The 22,191-nt window shown below is 36.8% G+C and overlaps 1 protein-coding gene and 1 long non-coding RNA gene across 8 annotated transcripts in view; one reads left to right on the forward strand and one right to left on the reverse strand.

The window, feature by feature from the left end:
• Positions 1-1,698: 1,698 nt before the first annotated feature.
• Positions 1,699-4,008, forward strand: LOC18096648 (uncharacterized). 2 transcript variants are annotated; one of them, XR_008058652.1, is made up of 4 exons: positions 1,699-1,859; positions 2,584-2,658; positions 2,931-3,086; positions 3,947-4,008. It is a non-coding gene; the product is annotated as an uncharacterized LOC18096648 (long non-coding RNA). The 2 variants fall into 2 exon arrangements; XR_002979551.2 differs by lacking the exon at positions 3,947-4,008 and having other exon boundaries at positions 1,700-1,859; positions 2,931-3,580.
• A 4,191-nt stretch (positions 4,009-8,199) lies between these two features.
• The window catches only part of LOC18096653 (receptor like protein 21), a 101,332-nt gene continuing 87,340 nt past the window's right edge, over positions 8,200-22,191 (reverse strand). For 3 of the 6 annotated variants that reach the window (XM_052450942.1, XM_052450943.1, XM_052450940.1), the window contains one exon: positions 8,200-10,585. In XM_052450942.1, the coding sequence (XP_052306902.1) occupies positions 8,655-10,585 (1,931 nt within the window). In that variant the 3' untranslated portion in view covers positions 8,200-8,654. Of the gene's footprint in view, positions 10,586-10,953; positions 11,104-11,217; positions 11,299-11,464; positions 11,624-12,421; positions 12,569-12,853; positions 13,007-22,191 lie in introns of all 6 variants that reach the window. The other 3 variants (XM_052450946.1, XM_052450945.1, XM_052450941.1) reach the window with 3 other exon arrangements.

Genomic DNA, 22,191 nt, shown 5'->3' on the forward strand with positions numbered 1-22,191 from the left:
CCCTCAGTCGATGTTTTGTGTAGAGCGTGAGCTCTAGAAGTCGAAATGAAGTGATTCTAGTGGCATTAGAAAGCTAACATCCATACCTTTCTGGAAATCTAAGTCAAGAAAAATAAAAATACAAAGAGCATGGAAATCACATCCTTCAAAGTCAAAACTCGCATTCTGCCAGTGTTGACCTTTGTCCATTCAAAATTCAATATCTGGAGCTGTAGATATCCAATTGATGCAAACTCAATTGTTTTGGATTCCTGACTCCAAAGGTCTATAAACGCTTCAAATTTCAGCCAAAAACGATGTCATATGAGGGAGATATGATTTTTCAAAAATGACAACTGAATTCTGCCAGCAAACAGGTTTCGTAAAGAAACGAATCCAAATTACATCCCGAAGCATCAAAACCGACATCCAAGTTTTAATTTCAGCAATTTAGCTCCTCAAGTAAATCAATCCAGAAGGTCAAGGAAGGCAGCCACCAACCTCAAGCCACCAACCTCAAACCACCAACCACAAACCAGCTGCCAACCACCAGCCACCAGCTGCCTTCACACTACCACCATCTCTTGATGTTCACACTTGAACTTTGATTTTTCTTACTTACAATTTGTGTATAAATAGGCAGCTAAGTTCATGATATTAGGAGAGCCAGGAGAGAGCCAAGAGAGAGCCAAGAGAGAGGGAGAGGGAGTGCAGTAGAATCAAAGAAAGAAGGGTGGCAGCCATAAGAGAAGAAACACAAACTCTCCCCTCTACAAATCAGAAATCATGTATTCTTTCATCTTTAGGAGTAGTTGTTCAATAGATATGCAAGGCTAAGCTCGTTTTCTTGGTTGCAAGGACGCAAACACCTTCAGATTTCAAGAACTGTGAGATTTATTCTTCCATTTATTTTTGGTTTGTATTATGAATAAGTATGTTTGTTTTCCTATGCATATTTCCTATGATTGTTTATTTTAATTGCTAGAGCGGACTCTAAGTTATTATTGTGAACAATCTATTGCTAAGTTTGATATCAAAACCGGAGTTGTGGTATATAAACTTGTGAAGCAACTAAGCTTGGTAATTGTAGCGGAACTACGTTATTAAACTTAGGGAGAACATTCGATCAAAGCAACACAAGCTGACAACTTGGTTGTTAAGATTAATGAATTTATCTAGATCTTAAAGCTGCCATTGGATTAAATCATTAGTGCGGACACTGTGATTGTTTGTTGGTTAGGGCTAGTTATACGGCGGATCCGTTAATTAACCAATGTTAAGAAAATATAAAAATTCAGAATATAAACTAGAGTTTCGTTTCAAAGATCGGTTCTGATTTCTGTAGGTGGATGTGTGCTTGCGACCAAGGTTTGTTTTCTTGATATATTTCAGTTTCAATTGATTTTGTTTGTTAGTTTAATTTCTACCATAGTTTAGATCATTGCAAATCAACCCCCCCCCAAATTACATAACGTATAGCATAAAAATCTGAACTAAACCTTCCTCGTGGGATCGACCCCTTGCTTGCTCTATACTATCTTGTGTGTTTTAAGCTAGGGTAATTAATTTGTGCGACCGCGACATCGCAACAGTAGAAAAATACTAATAGTCCTATCTAGAATAGGAAAAACCTAATGAAGCTCGCTATACTTTGGGATAATAAAATACTAAATGGAAAATAAAACTGAGACTTGCAATATTCCATAATTTTCAGCAAGTACAAAAATTACAAAAATACCCTTGTATATGGAAAACACACAAAAATACATGAATTCTAATCTTTTGTTGCCCGCATTGAAAGTTTTGTAGCATCCCTAGATTCTACAGCACAGAGTGGACATGCAAAAGGCGCTGATTGGCAAGAGGAGATCTATCAGAAGGTAATTTCTGCGATTTACTGTTCATTAGATGGAGTTCATGCATGCCATAGTCCTGCAAGATTTCAATGAGTCCTATTGTCATTACTTCTTACTGCATTAGACAGACTTAAAAATAAGAGTGCACTATATCTGAATGACATATAGTTTATCTTTGGTTAAGTGAAAAGTTATTTGCTTGATTGCAATCAATTCGTTCTGAAACACTTGGCAATGGAAGAAAAAAGAAAATAAGTGGACCTATTCCATTGAATCATGACCATATCCAGTATTGTTGAATTTTATAGAAAATGAGGTTGAAATTCTGAATGTCTCAAGTCATAACTGCATATTTGATAAGGACTTTTTTTTAGGTGCCTAGGATCTAAGGCTAAGAAGCGTTGCTAAAGTTGTGACATCCATTGACTTGATCTAGAACAGCAGAAAACAGTGAGGAGTAGTTTGCAGTGAGACAAAGTAACTGAACTTAAACAACTCCTGAATCTTGTCTGAAGGTTCAGTTACACAGTCCTTTGCATCTTTCCATTCCATCAATATCGACATCCTCTTGAGTTTCCAGCATTAATTCCACTCTGCTATTTTTATCTCAACTAATTTATCCTGTCCTCTGCCCCCTTTTTTTTTATCAATTCTCTTAAGTTTGTTTGTGTTACTTTCTTTCTGACTGGCACCTGAAGAAATCAAGCATATGACTGATAATGTTTTCCTGGTTATTTGTACATCCTAGATCAAAGTCATGAAGGAGACTTATTTCCATTAAATAAATGAAATGTACTAGAGAATTGCTGCCAAGTTACAGCAGGTAAACTGTCTCTGCAATTTCTTCCGGATTATCTGCCCATGCATGATTATCTGCAATTTCCCCACGTTGAGCTTCTGTATTAATTTGTTTTCCTCATCAGCATTGCTTGTCACTATTTCATTTGCACTAATCACCTACCCCTCCCCCCAACTGCCCCATAACCATGCATCGACACAGAAGAATGGGAATAGAAACATTTTTTTTCACTAATGTTTTGCTACAAAGGATTAATGCAATTTTTAATTCTCATGTATGTTAACTTTGCTTTCCAGCTTGACTCTCATCCGCAACAACCGAAGTCAGAACAACTTGAAAAGCTGGAGGTATTCAAGGCCATGTTGGAGCGCTTGATAACATTCTTACAGGTCTCTAAAAACAACATCACACCTAGTTTCAAGGAGAAATTGGGTTCCTATGAGAAGCAGATTGTAAGTTTTCTAAACCCAAGCAGATTCAAGAGCCCTATTCCTAATCTACAGCTAGGACAACTTCCCCAGCCTCCAGTTCCTCAATTGCAGTCCCATGAAAATCAACTGAATCCCCAGTTGCAAACAATGAATGTTCACAGTTCTATACCAACGATGCAGCAGATCAATATGTCAAGATTGCAGCATGGTTCTCTTTCATCTTTATCTAGGTTTCTATGTCGCAGCCAAACACGATGATGCGGGACGAGAAGTTTTAAAAAAAGAAAAGGGGGAAGAGAGAATGATGAGGATATTGTAGCAAAATATTTCACCATTGACATATGTCACAGCCATATTGGAGAGAATGATTACTGTCTTACGATCTTCTTAAAACATGGGTAAACATGGGTTTGAGGTTGTCATGTTGAATCATCTTTTTACGGTCTGGGACATCAAACATAACCTTCTAATGACTACCATTCATGTTTGCGCAATCAAACATCAGCTTTGACAATCACTCTTTCTCGACTTGGCGAAAATGTTTTTCCTCTTCCATTGTCCCTGATGTAATGAGATGTTTTTCCTCTTAGCCTAGCCTTCATGGCTTGCTTTTCTACTGATGTGTTCCACATAACTTCAAGAAAAACCACCCTTGAAGCACCAAAATATTCATTCCTTCATAACAAGTCCTGGTTGATATGAGCAGCACTTTTACCTTGCTACTTGCATTGTTAAATGTTTAATCAATGTTTGATGTTTATCTACTTTAAGCTTTCTATGAATATATAATATATCTTCTCCTTTGATCTAACTAGATTTTTTAAAACACAAGGCAGATTTTTATGATTTTCTTTCTTTTGGTCATTAAATTTTCTTAAAAGGGGCTTTGGTTTGATTCCTACAAGCTGCGGGCAAATCTTCAGCGTTTCGACAGACAGCCTCATGAGCAAAAGAAAGGCAATATGCGACCACTCCAAGCTTCTCGTTGCTCCCCTGTGTTGGGAATTCCGACCGGGGATGTACTGATAATTGCTCAACGGAGGGATAGCATACTGGCACACAATATTTTACGTGGTTCGGCAAATCCGCCTACATCCACGGGAGAGAGTCATTGTATTAGAGATAGAGAAAGGGTTACAATAAATACATGGAGGAGGATCACTCAACTCTCAGCTCACACACTCTGCTGCATATGGCAGCAGGGCTGCTGCCCATGGCAGCAGCTCCTCTTTCTCTTCTTCTCTTCACGTTCTCACACACTTGCACTTCTCACACTTTGCTTCTCTAATGTAGGCCTCTATTTATAGGCATTCATGGCAGCTCCTCCAACTCTTTTGTCAACAATGGTGGCTGCCAAACTCCAGCTCATTCAACAATGGTGGCTGCCAACCTTTGACATCTTGGATGGGTGCACATGCAATGGCAACAACCCAACAATCACCCCCTTTGCCATTCATGTGGGGCAACTGTCCTCTTGCTTCTTCAGCACAGGCTTGCATCTCTTCCAAGCTTACCATTTTGAGAGCATCTTCGGCCAAGTTTACATGGTACTTGCCAAACCTTACCATCACCAGAGTCACCAAAGCACACCTTTTCTCACACAAAAGGATCACTACAACCAGATGGTCTGCCACTTCACATCTGAAGAGTGTTAACGCTTGTCTCTGGGACACAACATTCCCCTTCGAGCGTATCAACCATGCTCGGTCCGGAATGATTCATCAAGCCTCACATCAAGGCTTACAACACCCCCTCAAACAGAAATTACCATTTCCAAGTGCGACAATCATTATCTGAGTATCTTAATATGATCACGAGCTCACCACTCTTCCAAGAGTCTACTCATCCAGGAGTTGCGCCTGCCCTCTGTTCCACCCTAGGAACCACGTCTTACTTCTCCGTGAGTCTCTCGCTCTTAGTCTCAAGAGTCCAGGTAGCTCTCCACCTTTAACCATGGGGGCAGCCCATAAAGGTTGATCCATATCTATCTTCATACTCTGAGTATTACAATGCCATTACCGAGCTCACCACCTTGACAAGAGTCAACTCGTTCTCGGAACCTGCGCATGCCCTTCTGCTTCTTCATAGCAGCCGCGTCTTAATGCTCCACAAGTCACACACTTATTATCCAAGGCAAATGTCTTCTAGCTCATTGATCTTTAGCATGGGGGCAATATCCATGAAAGTCAATCCTGCATTTGTCTCCATACTCATCATAGCCACTTCATTGGCTATACACCTGTCCACTCATATCTAGCCATTACATTGGCTCTGGGGTTGTTCTGAACTTGGGCTCCTATCGTGGCCCATACACCTTCTCTAAGGTGTCTTCGCTCGTCGTCATGCGGCGGTCTGAAATGGGGCTTCTATCGCGGCCCTCACACCTTCTCTAAGGTGTCTTCACCCGTTGTCATGAGGCGGTCGCATCCTCCTTTAGCTGAGATGCTTTACTTTAAAGTGGCTTCAAAATTCTCTACCACCATGTGGACTATGGGAGAGATTACTGCCACTGATTACATAGAAAGAGAAAGTTGCGGTATACTCCTCGCAATCCTCCACCTCGATTTCTATGTTTGGAGCTTCTACGCCTTTCTGCTTGACAGCTCCACCTACACCAACTCTCTTTGGTGTCTTCGCCTTTCATCATAGGCGGTTGCACCCCCTCAATTAGGTGCTTCTACAACAGCTCTCTTTCCATTCTTGCATGAATTGGAAAGGTCTTCGCCTATTGTCTTCATCAAGAGCACAAGAGACTTCCTGTTGTACAACCTTTAACAATCTCTGCTCTGAGCTTCATCTGAGAACACTTCTTCTCCTTGCACCTGTTGTCTCATTGCAGTACCTCATTGGATCCTACGAGTACTCCTGAACAATTTTCGTGTGCCCTCGTGCAATTTCTGTTCTCCAGATTTCTCCCTATTCCTTGCTTATGTTTGACAGCAGCTCATCCTGTCACAACACCTGTCCAAGTCAAAATAGGGTGCCAATCTTTTATCCCCTTGCTGTATTTCTCTTCCATTATCAGGGTCTTCATCAATTCTCCCTTCGAGAAATCACAGTCACCGAATCTAACTTCTTTGGAGAAATCACCACTTCATCAGATCCTTGATCATACGGAACCCAACTGTTCCCTTGTGCCGTCATCCTGCTAGTCTTCAACCGTTTCATTACAAACTGCTATATATACGAAAATAGTACCGTATGGATAATCCTTCCACTAAGCAAGTTCCCAGGAAAGATTGGAGGGGTCACACTGGTCCCGCTTAAAACCCAACCTCCTAGACAGAACTTCTTAGGCCATATCTATCCATCGTACTGTCTTTCCGTATATACAACCATTTGCTAGCTTTGTTGCGGCTTTCCTTTACAAGTGATCTGGAATATACTGGTTTAATACATCATTTCTCAATATCTGGCGAGACTACCAGTTCTTAGATTCGTCAAGATTGGTCTTTGTCAATTTCCACTCAACACCTCTAATTGTCCACTTGATCAGGTCTCCAGAGTGTCCCAATTTTGCCTTCCTTCAAGGCAGTTAAAATTCTGCCCACTTAGCAGTTTAGCACATGTAATTGGGTAAACATGTGCACCTTCTTTCTCTTCATCTCCATCGACCACCATGATGACCTTCAGATGCCTCCTGATCGGGCAATCTTTTTTGTTAATTCACCACTGCCATTTTTGGTCTCAAATATCAACGATCGGACCGTACCATTGCATCCGGAACGCTCAAATTAGTTGGAAACAAGTCTGAAATCGTCCAAATCGCACTTCAAACGGCTAAGATTTGATCAAAATAATTCTGGCCTGATCAACGGCTCAGATTCAATATCAGATCCGGTTGCACGTAGGATCAGCTACACTGGATCCTGTCCCTCGGCTCGCGGCTCGGCTCGGCTCCAAAACGGCTCAGCGCGGCTCAACTCTGCTCGGCTCCGCTCGGCTTGCGTCTGGTGACGTGGCAGGTGGGACCCCTATGCTGACGTGTCATGCTGACTGGACGCTTACGTGGCATGCTGACTGGACGCTTACGTGGCATGCTGACTGGGTATACTAGCGTCATGATGACGTCATCCTTATCCGGGTCTGGCGCGTGGGTCGGGTCGGGTCAGGTCATTCGGGTGAGGAAGACGCGTGTGACGCGTGGCGCGCGTGGCCAGCCACCCTGACGGCGCGTGACGGCGCGTGTGGGCGTTTCCGACGTCCGATTTCGACGCGGTTTTCAACAGTGGCTTCGTCTCTTCCTCCTTTACACAGTGGTATGGTCAAAACACAATTTTGACAACTTTCATTTTTGAGCAAAATCAAACACCCCTTTAAACCATGTGCTCTGATACCAATTGTTGGGAATTCCGACCGGGGATGTACTGATAATTGCTCAACGGAGGGATAGCATACTGGCACACAATATTTTACGTGGTTCGGCAAATCCGCCTACATCCACGGGAGAGAGTCATTGTATTAGAGATAGAGAAAGGGTTACAATAAATACATGGAGGAGGATCACTCAACTCTCAGCTCACACACTCTGCTGCATATGGCAACAGGGCTGCTGCCCATGGCAGCAGCTCCTCTTTCTCTTCTTCTCTTCACGTTCTCACACACTTGCACTTCTCACACTTTGCTTCTCTAATGTAGGCCTTTATTTATAGGCATTCATGGCAGCTCCTCCAACTCTTTTGTCAACAATGGTGGCTGCCAAACTCCAGCTCATTCAACAATGGTGGCTGCCAACCTTTGACATCTTGGATGGGTGCACATGCAATGGCAACAACCCAACACCCTGTTCTGATTAGAAACAGAGATTCAAGAAGCTATGCTACTGTCCTGAGACAAGAGTTCCAATGAAATCGACTGTAAGTTCCCAAGACACTCTTTTTCCAAAAAATCATTCCTCTGTTTTGCATAAAGTGATCCATGAATCTGTAGAAGAGGAAGCTGTATGGTTACGATATAGTCTTAGTGGGTCAATTAAAGAGGGTGTGAATTAACATAGGCCCAGTTTCACTATGCTATAGAGACATTGAAGATAAAGCAGGAAAAGGAAAAGAAGCCTCAATCGCTCAAATTATGATGGGTGCAGAAGCAGAGGAATGGCTTAGAGTGCATAGAGATCATGTTAAAAAAAGTGAAGTTGTAGAGAAGGCAATCACTCAAATTATGATGGGTGAAGAAGCAGAGGAAAGAGCAAAGAAGCTAGCAGAAAGGAGAAATGGCCAGGAAGGCTGTTGAAGAAGGTGGATCTTCTTGCTCCAATTTCAATGCTTTGATTGAATAACTGAGGTGGGGTAGCCCTTGAAATAGAGGCATAGAATATTTTGTTTCTACTTAGTAGTGGTTTTGGCAATTTATTTTCAAACAAGTCTTGAGAATTGAAAGAGTAATCATAGCCGAGTCAATGACCAATCCAAATCAGTTCCCTTCCTAATGGTTCAGGAATGACAAGTCCTGCTTATTTAGCACAAATAACTAATCAAATTGAGAGGCTGAGCTTAGAGACAGTACACTACAAATGAAGCACCCAATAGCTAGACATACAGGACAAACAATCATCAAAAACTAGGAACGACCATCTTCCTAGTAACAAATTCACCTTCTGAAGTTGGAGAACTTGCGATAACTAGCCACCACAAAATAGTAGCAAGTACCTATGCAGTCTTCGATGAAGTACAACCACCTGCGTCGCCAATATGGATTGATGTAGAGAACTGCTGCAATCGCCATCACCACAACTGTGTAACATACACCGAAACTGATGTAGAAGAACTCCATGTCTATGAAACCATCATCTCCTTGTTCATCATTAGGCACTGGCTGCGACGGCACTGCTTCCTCGCTACAATTGTTTCGCAATGGAGGTCCACACAAGAAAGGATTTCCTTCGTAACAACTTTCATCGAAGGTCCCAAACTGATATTTTCTCTCGGGTGTCTTACCTGACAAGTTATTGTGCGCCACACTAAAAACTTCTAGTGTGGTAATTTCAGTAAGTTGTGGAGGGATGACACCATTCAAGTTGTTGTAAGAAAGATCCAAACTCTCAATCTGCTTTAGGTTTGAGAATGTTGCAGGGATAGATCCAGTGAGATTGTTGTGTGATAAGTTTAATGACAGTATCTCACTTAACTTTCCAAATTCTAGTGGGATTGCTCCTATTAAGTTGTTATTGGAGAGATCAATACCATACATGTAGCTGAGAACTATCCCTTTGTAACCATAAGACATTTTTTTAGTTGTAAATTCTATCACTTCTTCTGTAAAGTTAAGCCAAAAATAATATCCCAAGTTGTACACACTATCCACTAGTGGTGGGCCCATTGTTTCATAATAAGCTTTTTCTATGGACCTTGATGGAAAAATTTCTCCAGGATCCGCGAATGCTTTCGGGGAACTTTCCTTGAAGGTAAGATTCCCCAAACAAGAGGGTAGTGGACCGGAGAGTTGGTTTTGTGAAACATCCAAAATGCTTAATTGTTCTAACAAGCATAACTGAACAGGGAGCTCACCATCAAAGTGATTAGCCCGTAGAAGAAGAACACTCAATGATGAAAGATTGCCAATCCAATTTGGAATGGAGCCGGTGAAGCTGTTATCTCGAAGATCCATCGTAACCAGGGAAGAGCTGTTATAAAATCCATATGTTAATGGACCGCTCAATCTATTTTTGGATAGATGCACATGGGTTATTTGTGGTGAATTGAAACAAGATGATATATATCCAGACAAGTTGTTCTCAGAAAGGTCCAAATATTCAAGTTGGTCAAACTTACAAAAAAAGCCTCTTGGGATCGGACCCTTAAAATGGTTTTTGGACAAATCAACTATCTTAAGTTGTGTAGAATTGACAAACCACCTTGGAAGCATGCCTGAAAATTGATTGTTACTCAAATCCAATACACTCCACACTTTCCACCCATATAATGGAAAATCTGATAACTGACCCCAAAAGTTGTTACCACTTAGATAGAGAAATTCTGAGGTTGAAGAATTGAACACCGAGGTTGGTATTTGCCCACTCAAATTGTTGTTTGACAACTTGAGAAACCATATTGTTGTTAGTTGTTCTAGTTTTACTGTGGACAATTGATTGTTGGATAAATCTAAAATTTTCAAAGAGCTAATATTTCCTAAACAAGAAGGAATACAACCTGTGAATCCATTCTTAGCCATCCTTAAGCTCAACAGATTTGGAAAGATCAAACAAATATTTTTTGAAATTTGACCGTTCATGTTGTTGTTGGATATATCTAATTTGGTCATATTCGGATATGGGTGATCTTGCAACTTCAAAGCACCAACAAAGGAGTTCTTGCTCAGATATAGTTGCTCCAATCGTGTGTTGTTCTTAAGCAACCATGATGGAAACATTCCGGTGATGTAGTTGTGGGAGAGATCAAGGACTCTTAAGTTGTATTGGTAATAGAGGAAGTCGGGAATTTCTACATTGAATGCTTCTGTTGTTTTTGACAAGCTAAAAAAGACTAGTTGGAACTTTGGAATCAAATTATCAATGGCAGCAGGTTCTGTTACTAGTCTGTTGTTCTCACTAGAGAGGCTTGAGTGGTTCATAAAAGGCTTCATTGAAGTGGGAACTTCAAAGAGGTTATTTGATAATGAGAGGAATTTAAGGGATACAAGGTTGGTAAGAGGACCGGAGGCAATATTTTCAGTAAACTGGTTATCAGAAACATCTAATAGTTGTAGAGATGACAAGTTCCCTAAACAATCTGGGAGTGAACCTCCAAAATTATTTCTAGAGAGATCTAACTGCTTCAGATTCTTCAATTCACACCAACCTATACAATTTATCTCGAAATAGTCAAAACAATGTTGAAAGAATCTTTTATTAATGATGTAATTATAGGCCGATGGAGAGTTGTTAATTTACCTTGAGCGGGTAGGGTGACATGGAGGTCACATTCAGCAACAGACAAAACTTTAAGAGCAGGCAACGCTCCAATGTTCCGGAGAAAGTTTATTGGGAGAGAAGTACGATCTAGATGCAATTCTTCAAGGGTGCTAGAATTGAAGAAAGTCCCTGTGAAAAGAAGAAGAAGAAGAAGAAAGATATGATGAAAATAGTGGTGGTACAGAATGGCCATTCCATTCAATATTATTAATTATGATTTTAAGAAACTAAACTATGATTAACCTTGACTTAAATTAGTATCCTTGAGAGAAAGGGTCTTCAGGGATATTGGCAATGACTGCAGGAATTCCAGTGTCCTTAAACCTATGATGTGTAAAATTGAAAACATGCAATCAAGTAAGTAGTGAAATTAATTGTTATCTTGATCGAGTTTTTAAACCTATGATAAAGAATTGATATTGAATAGTGAGATGATTTTTGGATATAAACAACAAATTGCCTGAAAAATCCAGAGATTTCACAACTTTACCATTGACAGTCGTCGATCCTAGCAACATATTGCCTGATAAATTTAAAGACTTGAGAGAAGAAAATCCACGCAGATGTGATAAAATGCTGTCGTTGAATATATTATAGGTCAGGTCAAGGTTCTCGAGTTTCCCCAAATGTGATGATATGATCTCAAAACCTGCAAGAGAGTTGTTTCTAAGAGTAAGTCATAATCCATGTAAGTTCAAATCCGTTCGTAACTTAATTCGTTCCTAACTGCCTCTGTAAGATGCTTAGTTGTCACTAATTTAGTAATTATAATTTGTTCCGAACTGCCTCTGTTTTATCCATGGCATTAAAGAATTATAAACTTTTTCACGTTTTATTTCTCAAAGTCCAAATATTTCACCATTCACCACGACCATAAGGCAATATATCCTCCACCGCAGAATAATATTTTGATTAAAAAGGAGAGGAAATAATAAATGGCTACAAACAAGAATTAAATATCAAATATGTGGGTTTTATGTTGTTCTCTTTATTGATAAAACACGAGTGATTTGTATTGGATAGTTTTTTTTGAATTGATGTTAAGATCCAAGTTTTAATAATTACAATTTTCTTAATTATAATATTCTAGGAGAGAGCTTCCTTATTATGTTATTCAAAACCCATTCAAACTCAATTTCATTAAAAAAAATACTTAGAGTTGTGTTCGACTAAGTATCTCAAGACAGAAAAAACATATATAAAAATATATTTATTTAAAAAGATAAATATAAAATATATATTTATAGGAGAGTTTTGAAGTGAACTTCTGATTGCTAATTTAATCTAAATATTACAACACTTTTGGCATAAAAGGGCCAAAATAAGAATAAAATATATGCCTCTTTACGTAGATATAAAGTCGTCCTCATTTTTGTTGATAAAGAAACAATATAATTAAGAGAATGTCATGTGAAGCATTTAGGTAGGTAGAAACTGTATATTATACCTGATCCTGTCAGCTGATTGAACGATAGATCCAAAGACTTGAGGGATGAAAGCCCTCTCAGAATTGATAAGATGCTGCTGTTCAATTGATTTTCACTCAGGTCAAGGTTCTCTAACTTTCCCAGCCTCATCGGTTGGAGTTGAAAACCTACAAGATATACATAAAAAAATATACAGTGCATAGATAATTAAGGAAGAAGATAGATTGCAAGTAATGTTTTGATCTCTTTAATTTCTTCCTGTCTTATTAGAAAAACAATTATTGGATAAGATCAAATCTCCATAGATATAATTCTTCAATTTTCTTGATAAAGAAAATGTAACAATTATTGCGCAATCAAACATGATGAAAGCTATCGTTGATATATATATATATATATATATATATATATATAAAGTCCTCAATTTTCTTGATAAAGAGAATGAAACTTACTATTGATAGATCCTGTCAGCTGATTGGCTGAAAGATCCAAAGACTTGAGGGATGAAAATCCAGTTAGAGATGGAAAAATGGTATCGTTGTATTGATTCCACCTTAGAAGAAGGTTCTCCAGCTTTTTCAACCTTGATGACAAGACTTTGAGACCTGCATGATGTTCCTCAAGAGCATATTGGAAGGAAATAATTAAATGCGTAGAAAAAAATGATATGAGAAGGAGAAAAAAAAATGTTTCAAAGCTAAATAATTAAAAGGTTACCATAGAAGCTACCTGATCCACCTGTTAACTCATTATATGATAGATCTAAAGACTTGAGAGTGGAAAGCCCATTGAAACATGACAAAATGCTTTTATCATTATTAAATTGGTTGAAACTTATGTCAAGATTGCTCAGTTTTGATGATAGGACTTCGAAGCCTGGAAGAGAATCATCAAAGCAAGATAATTGACATTAAACACCAACCAACCTTCATTTATTTTATGATTATAATTAAGTGCAGAAACATTGAACTAACCTTCATTCTCCAAACAACCAACCAATCCATTTACTCCCAAATCAAGACCTTGCAATTCTTTGAAAGGCTGAAACAAAGATGCGTTGAGAACCCAATCGCCCGAGCTGAAATCCCTTGCACCGACAAGAGAGAGTTGGATCACTCGCCTTGTAGTGTTATCACACTCGATCCCAGGCCACTCACAACAATTACTACTGTCCACCCAATCTCTCAAGTAAAAGCCATCCAAAGCTTTGATCTCCAAGAGACCAATCCTCTCTTCCTCCAAACACCCATAACAACGACCAGACCATTCGCCAACCAAAGTCAATAATGCTAGCAACATCCAAGCCCCCATTCTTTTCATCATCATCTACGTAGAATATTGTTGTTTGTTATGTGTCTTTGGGCAACCATAGAGGTCCTATTTATACTACAATTTTGGCCATTTCCATGATTTTATCTGCATATCTTGTGCAGTTTCTATGTTTTGAGATTTGAATATTATTTTATTTTTTTGGAATATTCTTGGATTCGAATATTATTTTATTTTACTGTTTAGCACTTAGTCTATTTGCATTTAATTATATTTTGGTTACTAATTATCCAATTTTAAAAAATAAAAAATAAAAATTGTTGCAGCACTTGAACATTTTTATCGACATTCATGTGTATTTCACATAAGATCTTTTCGAATTTACAATTGTACTTCTCTCGTTATAATTTAGAATTATTTAGGAGCCTACTTGCATGGTGTCATCATTATCATATATATAATTAAATACATAAATTATCAATAATATTAAACTCGGAATAATTATAAATTTTATCCTTGCGGATTGTGTGGCTACAGTATTATATACAAAAACTTCAAATATATATATAAAAGAATGCTAAAAGTGACATTTTCTTGGGTGACCACCACAAGCCCATCTAAAACACAGAAGCCATATAAAAATCACACGACAGCCAATTACCATATCTTGTGAGAAAAAAGATTTAAAAAAAAGAGCATTTTCTTTGGTGTGCAATGACTGCCAATCTTTCTCGTTATGATATTCAATGCTCTGTTAGAAGTTCCATGATGCTCTTCTCATGGGGAGCAAATATCAGTAGCCTCCCATGGAATCCTCATAAACCTTTCTGTGTGCTCCTCTAAGATATTAAAAATGTCAAACATACTGCTGCAATAAAAAGATATGGGAAGTTCGAGGAAAAAAATGATTAGTTAATGCAAAACAGCAGCAGTAAGTAATAATTACAAAACACGATACCGAAACCAAATTGAAAAGTGAGCAAAATACAAAACTGGTTGCATGTATCAAAAGGAACCAATTTCTCCACCACTGTATGTCCCTTTTGTTCAGTCTATGTTTGGTGCAATCACCTTAAGCTAGAAACAAAAACAGCGCCTTATTAACCATCTAGGTGGTGGCCCAATGGTAAGAGCTTGGGACCAAGAAGTTTGCTCCCTTTGTGGTCTCAGGTTCGAGCCCTGTGGTTGCTCATATGATGGCCACGGGAGGCTTACATGGTCGTTAACTTCAGGGCCCGTGAGATTAGTCGAGGTGCACGCAAGCTGGCTCGGACACCCACGTTAAACAAAAAAAAAACGCTTAGGCCTTACATCATTACTTCAAAGGCTTTATGTTACTAATGTGTGATGATTCTCTGCAGTTAGTAATTGTTGTTGATGATGAAAATGAGGGGGACCTTATAATGTCTGCGTCAAAGGCAACACAAGATAAAACTCCCTAAACTACTGTATGTCTCTAACAGTGAAAATATCACTATAAATGCATTTATGAGTTCATGAGACCATTTCCATCTGCCCATTGGTCCCTGAGACCGTTGCCATCATGCATTTTTCCACGAGATGGGTTCGTGGAAAAACTTTGGTTTAATTGGGAATGCTGTTATTGGTTAGAAACTTTTTAATTAAAATAAATTTGATTATTTGATTGGAAAAATCCTTAAATGTTATTAACACATGAAATCAATTTATTTTCTTAAGAAAAAAATATTGTAACCATATAGGTAATTTATTTATTTATTTATTTTATTGAAATATTAAATAGTTTTAAATCTTGTGGTATATTGCCGTCATGCATTTTTTTTCCTCAAGATGGGTTCGACAGACAATCACCATCATGCATTTATGAGTCCAGGAGACCATTTCCATGATATGCATTTATGAGTTGGTGAGACCATTTCCATCTGCACATTGGTCCGGCCTGAGACCGTTGCCATCATGCATTTTTCCACAAGATGGGTTCGTGGAAAAACTTTTGTTTAATTGGGAATGCTGATATTGGTTAGAAACTTTTTAATTAAAATAAATTTGATTATTTGATTGGAAAAATCCTTAAATGTTATTAACACATGAAATCAATTTATTTTCTTAAGAAAAAAAATATTGTAACCATATAGGTAATTTATTTATTTATTTTATTGAAATATAAAATAGTTTTAAATCTTGTGGTATATTTCTTGTCTTTAAGAGCTATGAACTTATATATCAAAACTTGAAAACTAATATATATAATATGCTTTTCAAAACAAAAAGGATTTTGATGGAGAGGACATTGCAACAAATTATCCACCATGAGATGGGTCAATGATACCATTATCATCATGCAATTTTTCCCACGAGATGGGGCCGTACGCTTGGGGCTCTAAAAGCTATGGTTTTTAATTTCACTATGTTACGTCCAGAATGGGAGGTATATTTTATTTTAATTTTAAAAATGGAATAAATTAGAAGATATTTCATATCGCTTAAAATCTTATCTTCTTATATGAATTTCACCTAAATTCTGACTGGAATGTTTAGGTTATATTCTAACTATTCTGTTATGGCCAAATGATATTTTGTTTTGCTTTTATAAAAAATTAAAATATAATTTAGTTTTACAGTATCAGTCTCTCAATCCGACAGTTGGATTAAAGTAAAATTTTACGAGGAATCTCCTGACATATATTTATATCGCAAATTAAAATTTTAGGGCAATCAAAGTTTAGAAAGACTTTGCAAGATTGTCGATGACATTTTCATAGTTTTATTCAAATTCATAATTTTGTTTTGAAAGGTCATTTTTTGTGTCTTTTTTTAGATTGATTTTTTTTTAATTTCATTATTCAACTATAGGTTTATTGAAAATTGAGATTCATATTTTGTTTTGATTTATTTTATTTGGGGTTATTATGGTCTCATGACCTGGGTAACAGATTTAAAGGTTAACCCAGATTGACCCGGGTCGATCGATCCAATATGTTGTTATTTCGTTATTTTTTTAAAAAAATATGTCATCTTGAATTTTTTTTTTAAGTAAAACTATATTTTTACCAGTCGTCCAGACAATCTTTGGGCCTATCGAATCGATCGGGTTATATCGATTCAACTCTTATTTTTTTACTTATATTTGAAATTTAAATTGCATAATTTCAAGTTAGCTTATCTTGAAATTTGAATTGAAATTATGTTTGTTAAAAAGTTAATGCTAGGCAGCTCATTTTCTTCCCTAATAAAGCTCAAGACATATTTGAGATTGTGGTAGTGGTTGCAGCTTAAAGTGTTTTTCGCTTAGAAATGCATCAAGATGATGTTTTTTTATTTTTTAAAAATTATTTTTGATATCTGCGCATCAAAACAATTCAAAAACACTAAAAAATATTAATTTTAAGTAAAAAACAAATTTCAAAATGTTTGGAAACACAGGTTGGACCGCGTTCCCAGACATGCTCTAGTACGTAGGCATACACCCAATCTAAGCACTGTCAAATCATTTTTTATACATAGGGATGGGTTCGTTAGCTTGACATGACAGATAAAAAAATTAAAAGATGATGAAATTAAAAAATAATTATAATTTTATAAATTATTTTAAATAAAATAAATATCAATTAAAAGAATAAGAATCAAATCTGATAGATAAAAAATTTCAATTAAAAAAATAAAAGAAAAGTAAATAAGGATCAAAGTTGATATAAAAATCAAATTATAAGATATAAAATTTAAAAAAATTCAAAACAAAATAAAACCAATTTTTTTTCTAAAAGATATTCAGAGTAAAAGCATTATAAAAAGAATGCCTCCTTGTTTCTTCCTTTTCAACAACTTGATTAGTTTAATTAGTATCATATTGGTTCTACATCGAAGAAAATAGAAAACATATTTAGTAATAATCATACCACCACAACATATATTATTACATTACCAATATTATTACAATCATTACATTATCATCACTGCAACAATTACTCCTCTTACTTACACTTTCATCGCGTCAACCTCTTTATATGAAGTCACCGTAGCAATTAAATGCCTCTTGATCAATCATAATTAAATTACTCCAATAATATTTTTTTTTATTCTTTTACATGAAGTCTTAATTTTTTTTATATATATAGGTGGTTATGAGTTCCAGAAATTGAGCAATTTGGAATATATTGACATGAGAATTAATCGTTTCGATAACAATATTCTATTATTTGTAGAGGGATTTTCATTTCTTAAATCACTATATTTAGATTATAATAGATTGAAAGGGTTAATAGATTTAAAAGGTTAGTTTTTTTATATACTTATTTTTTCTCTATTAAATTTAATTTCAAAAGAACATAATTTTTGTTTTGTAATTAATTAATTAATTAATAATATTTTTATAAGTATCAGGAATCTTTTAGCAACTTGGAGGCCTTGAGTTTGAGCAGCAACAATATTAACAAATTGGTAGCCTCAAGAGGTAATTAGTAACACATTCACATTACCTACCTGGTAGGGAAGATAATATTTGAGCCCATCCATACAATATTAATTATTTTTGCTTTTGGAATTAATTATTTTTGTTCTCTAGATGAAAACTTCCTTCAAAGCATCTTTCATGAAAGTAATTGCATGGCAGACTGCATGGCTAAACAAGGAGTGCAGAGATCAAGTGAATTTGTTGCCTGGCTTTGACTCCACCTTTTTCTGTGGCCCTGCTCTTGTGTCTTCTCCCACTATGTCTTTGAGTTATTCTCGTTTTTGTTTTGTAGAGGAATGTTTAGCTTTGAGCTCATTCGGATGGCTATTCTAAGGTTTTCTTTACTTTTGTTTTTCTTATACTGCGCTTTATCTTATTTATGGCTTTTTGCCATAGTAAGATATTGTGTAGTTTCTGTACTACTCCCGCCAGGCTTTGGCGTTTAAATAATATACGCATCTTTCAAAAAAAAAAAAGCTTTTGAGCACTGTTTTCTCTAAAACAACTGTCTTTGCAAAGACTCAATGACACTGTATCTTTTGAAGATAAATTAGTAAATTTAAACTCTACTGTTACTTATCATTGACCATTCTACTTTTTTCTATGCCTACTACGATTAGAGTCTACATAGAATTTCTCTTTTATGTTTTCACAACCTACTAAACAAGTTTTGGAGAATTGTCAAATCCATTAAAATTTAAATTCATAACATCAATTAAATCTCAAATTTAAAAATCAATTCAATTGAAATCTTTATTATTCTAATTAAAAGTCTACCATCCATTTAATATGAATAATATTCCAATTCAATTTTGGCCCTCTCTCAACACCATTTCGGTGTAATGTAAATAGAATGATAATAACCATGAGGGGTGTAACTCAACTGGTCAGGCACTGAGAGTGCTCTCTAGAGATCACTAGTTCGAATACCACAAACCTCAGGTCATGGGATTTGAAAAAGAAATGTTCAAAGTTAGCATTGTTTTCTCAGTAAAATGCACAACATGAGCTTCAGGTAAGGGCTCTACCCTTACCTTTTTTATATATTTTTGTTATTCTTGTAAATGTTATAATGCGAATTGTTTTTATATATATAAGGGCTCGTTATTGGAAATTCAATATTAAATGAAAAATGCATTCAAAGGCAGAAAAATTGAGATCAAATCAGGTTAGGATGTTTATATCTATATGTCTTTGGGGTAGGATTATTATATGCATTATATATGCCTTCGAGGAAAGAGAAAGATATGATACATATTATGCTTTCAAGGCAAGACTATTACATGTATTATGCCTCCAGGATAGTGAAGAATATATCTTAATTACAAGCTATGCTTTCAGGGAGGGAGAAAAGTATCATATAAAATATATGCTTTTAGGGTGGAAAAGATGATATGACAACATATAAGCTTTAATAGCAGAATGTAGTGGTCAGGGTTTGAAAGTAATAATAAACATAACAAAATGTAAAAGACTAAAAGAATGGTTTAGAATATGGGATAAAGGCAACTATAAGAAAAATTATTAGTTATGATAAAACCAATAATTTTATAAAATTATATGTCTTGCAGGTTCCTCTTATTTTGACACCGAACTCTAGCTTTCCTAGTTTCTTATAATAGGTTGTTATTTTGTAAAACTTTAACTATGTTTATTTTATGCACTTTAATTAAAAATAAATTTTGGATTGTAAGAGAGACATTATCTCTTTTGTTTTTTTGGGGACTGTAATTAATTACATGATGCAAAACTTAAATCTCAGGTATAGTTGTATGGACATATATATTTATAGATGTATATGATGATTAAATATGTTATTGATAAGATTGATGAATAGTGAGTTTGAGGCCACATTTATGTGAGTATTGGTTGCATAAGAAAACAAATCATAAAATTTGATAATAATTCACTAAATAACTCTCAATTATTCATCAAACCAATCTGAAAAGGATAATATTACAGCTAGGGACCAATCTGGATTTTTTGCATATTTTTAAGGGTCAAATTGTAATTTTATCAAATTGGAGGACCAAAATGAAAATGTCCTAAATTCATAACTATACTGGAATTTTGCCCATAATTCTTATTTAATTCTGTCTAGAATCTTGGATTATGTTTCAGGGACCAATCTGGAATTTTAGCAGATTTTTAGGGGTCAAATTGGAGGACCAAAATGAAAATATTATAAATTCATAACTATACTGGAATTTTGCTCATAATTCATCTTTAATTCTGTCAGTTGAAGCATAAGCTATAATTGATTGAAGGGCATACATAATCTGTAGCCATCTCTTCTATATATATAACTAGGGCAACATACAATAGTTACTGTGTAGCGTACTAAACAGGATAAATATATACAGGAAAATACAATATTTTCTATATTACAACACATTCCATAATACACCCCCTTAAGCTGAAGGTGGGGAAACCACATGAAGCTTGGACCGTAAGGAAGCAAAAACAGAGTGGGGAAGCGGTTTAGTAAGAACATCAACTAATTGGTCTTTGGAAGGTATGAAGCGAATCTGTATCTCCTTTTTAGCCACCCAATCACGAACAAAGTGATAATCAACCTCAACATGTTTTGTGCGTGCATGGAAAACAGGATTAACAGAAAAATATGTAGCACCCAAATTGTCACACCAAATGATGGTAGCAGAACTGAGAGAAAAACACAAATCTGTTAGAAGGTAACGAAGCCAAAGAACCTCAGCAGTACCATCAGCTAATGCCCTATATTCTGCTTCTGTGGAAGAGCGAGCAACAGTGCGTTGCTTGCTAGATTTTCATGAAATGGGAGTAGTGCTGAAAAAAACAATGTAACCACCCGTAGACTTTTGATCATCGATGCTTCCCGCTCAATCAGCATCAGTAAAACCATGAAGGGATAATGAGGAATCACGAGTAAGATGAAGACCAAAGGAAGACGTACCATTTACGTATCGTAGTATACGTTTGACAGCCGCCTAGTGACTCTCAGTAGGGGCATGCATAAACTGACATACCTTATTGACAGCATAACATATGTCAGGTCTAGTAAATGTGAGATATTGAAGGGCACCAACAATTTGTCGAAAACGAGTGGAGTCCAAGAATGGCTCACTAGGCAGGAGTCCATTCTTAGAGGCAGAAACCGGTGTATCAACAGGCTTACAGGTGGACATACCAGCATGACTCAGAATGTCAAGAGCATATTTGTGTTGAGTAAGCATGAGACCCATACTGGTGGGAGTAACCTCAATCCCTAAGAAATAGTGAGTAGAACCCAGATCTCGGAGTTTGAATTCTGAACTGAGCAGGGTAATAAGGCTTTGAAGCAAACTGGAGTTACTACCAGTGAGCAGAATGTCATCCACATAGATAAGCAAATAACAGATATCATGATTCACTTTTAGAATAAATAAGAAAGTATCAACCTTTGAAGCGCGGAAGCCAACCAATAGAAGAAAGTCACTTAGTCATTTGTACTAAGCCCGCAAGGCTTGTTTTAAACCATACAGAGACTTATGAAGGCGACACACATGAGTTGGTAGAGCAGGGTTGACAAATCCCGTGGGTTGCTGCATATAAACAACCTCCTGAAGTGAACCATTGAGAAATGCATTATGAACATCAAGTTGGCGAATCTGCCAACAATTAGAGACGATAATGGCCAGGACTAGGTGGACAGTGGTCGGTTTGACAACCGGGCTCAAGGTTTCTGAGTAGTCGATACCTTCTTGTTGAGAGAAGCCTAACAGTGCCATCAGCTCGATGCTTAATTTTATGAACCCATCGGCAACCACCAACATTCATAGAGGGTTCATGTGGAACCAAGGACCAACTGCCGTTGGCATGTAAAGCAGTAATCTTAGATTCCATAGCAGAATGCCAACACAGAAAACGGTCAGCTTCTCTGAAAGACAAAGGTTCATGAGCAGAGGAATAAGTTACCCGTGAGTTGGGAGGCAGTGGAGATGCAGACACTAAGCTCACATTGACAGATTTGTGCTGGCGGGGACGCAGCACCATGGGATGCTGTCGAGAAGCAACTGCAACAGGAGAGTCAGGAGACCTGATGGGCGGTGACTGCTGTGGAATGGAGTAGCT

This window comes from Populus trichocarpa, chromosome 3 (genome assembly GCF_000002775.5).
Source record: "Populus trichocarpa isolate Nisqually-1 chromosome 3, P.trichocarpa_v4.1, whole genome shotgun sequence".
Lineage (NCBI taxonomy): Eukaryota > Viridiplantae > Streptophyta > Magnoliopsida > Malpighiales > Salicaceae > Populus > Populus trichocarpa.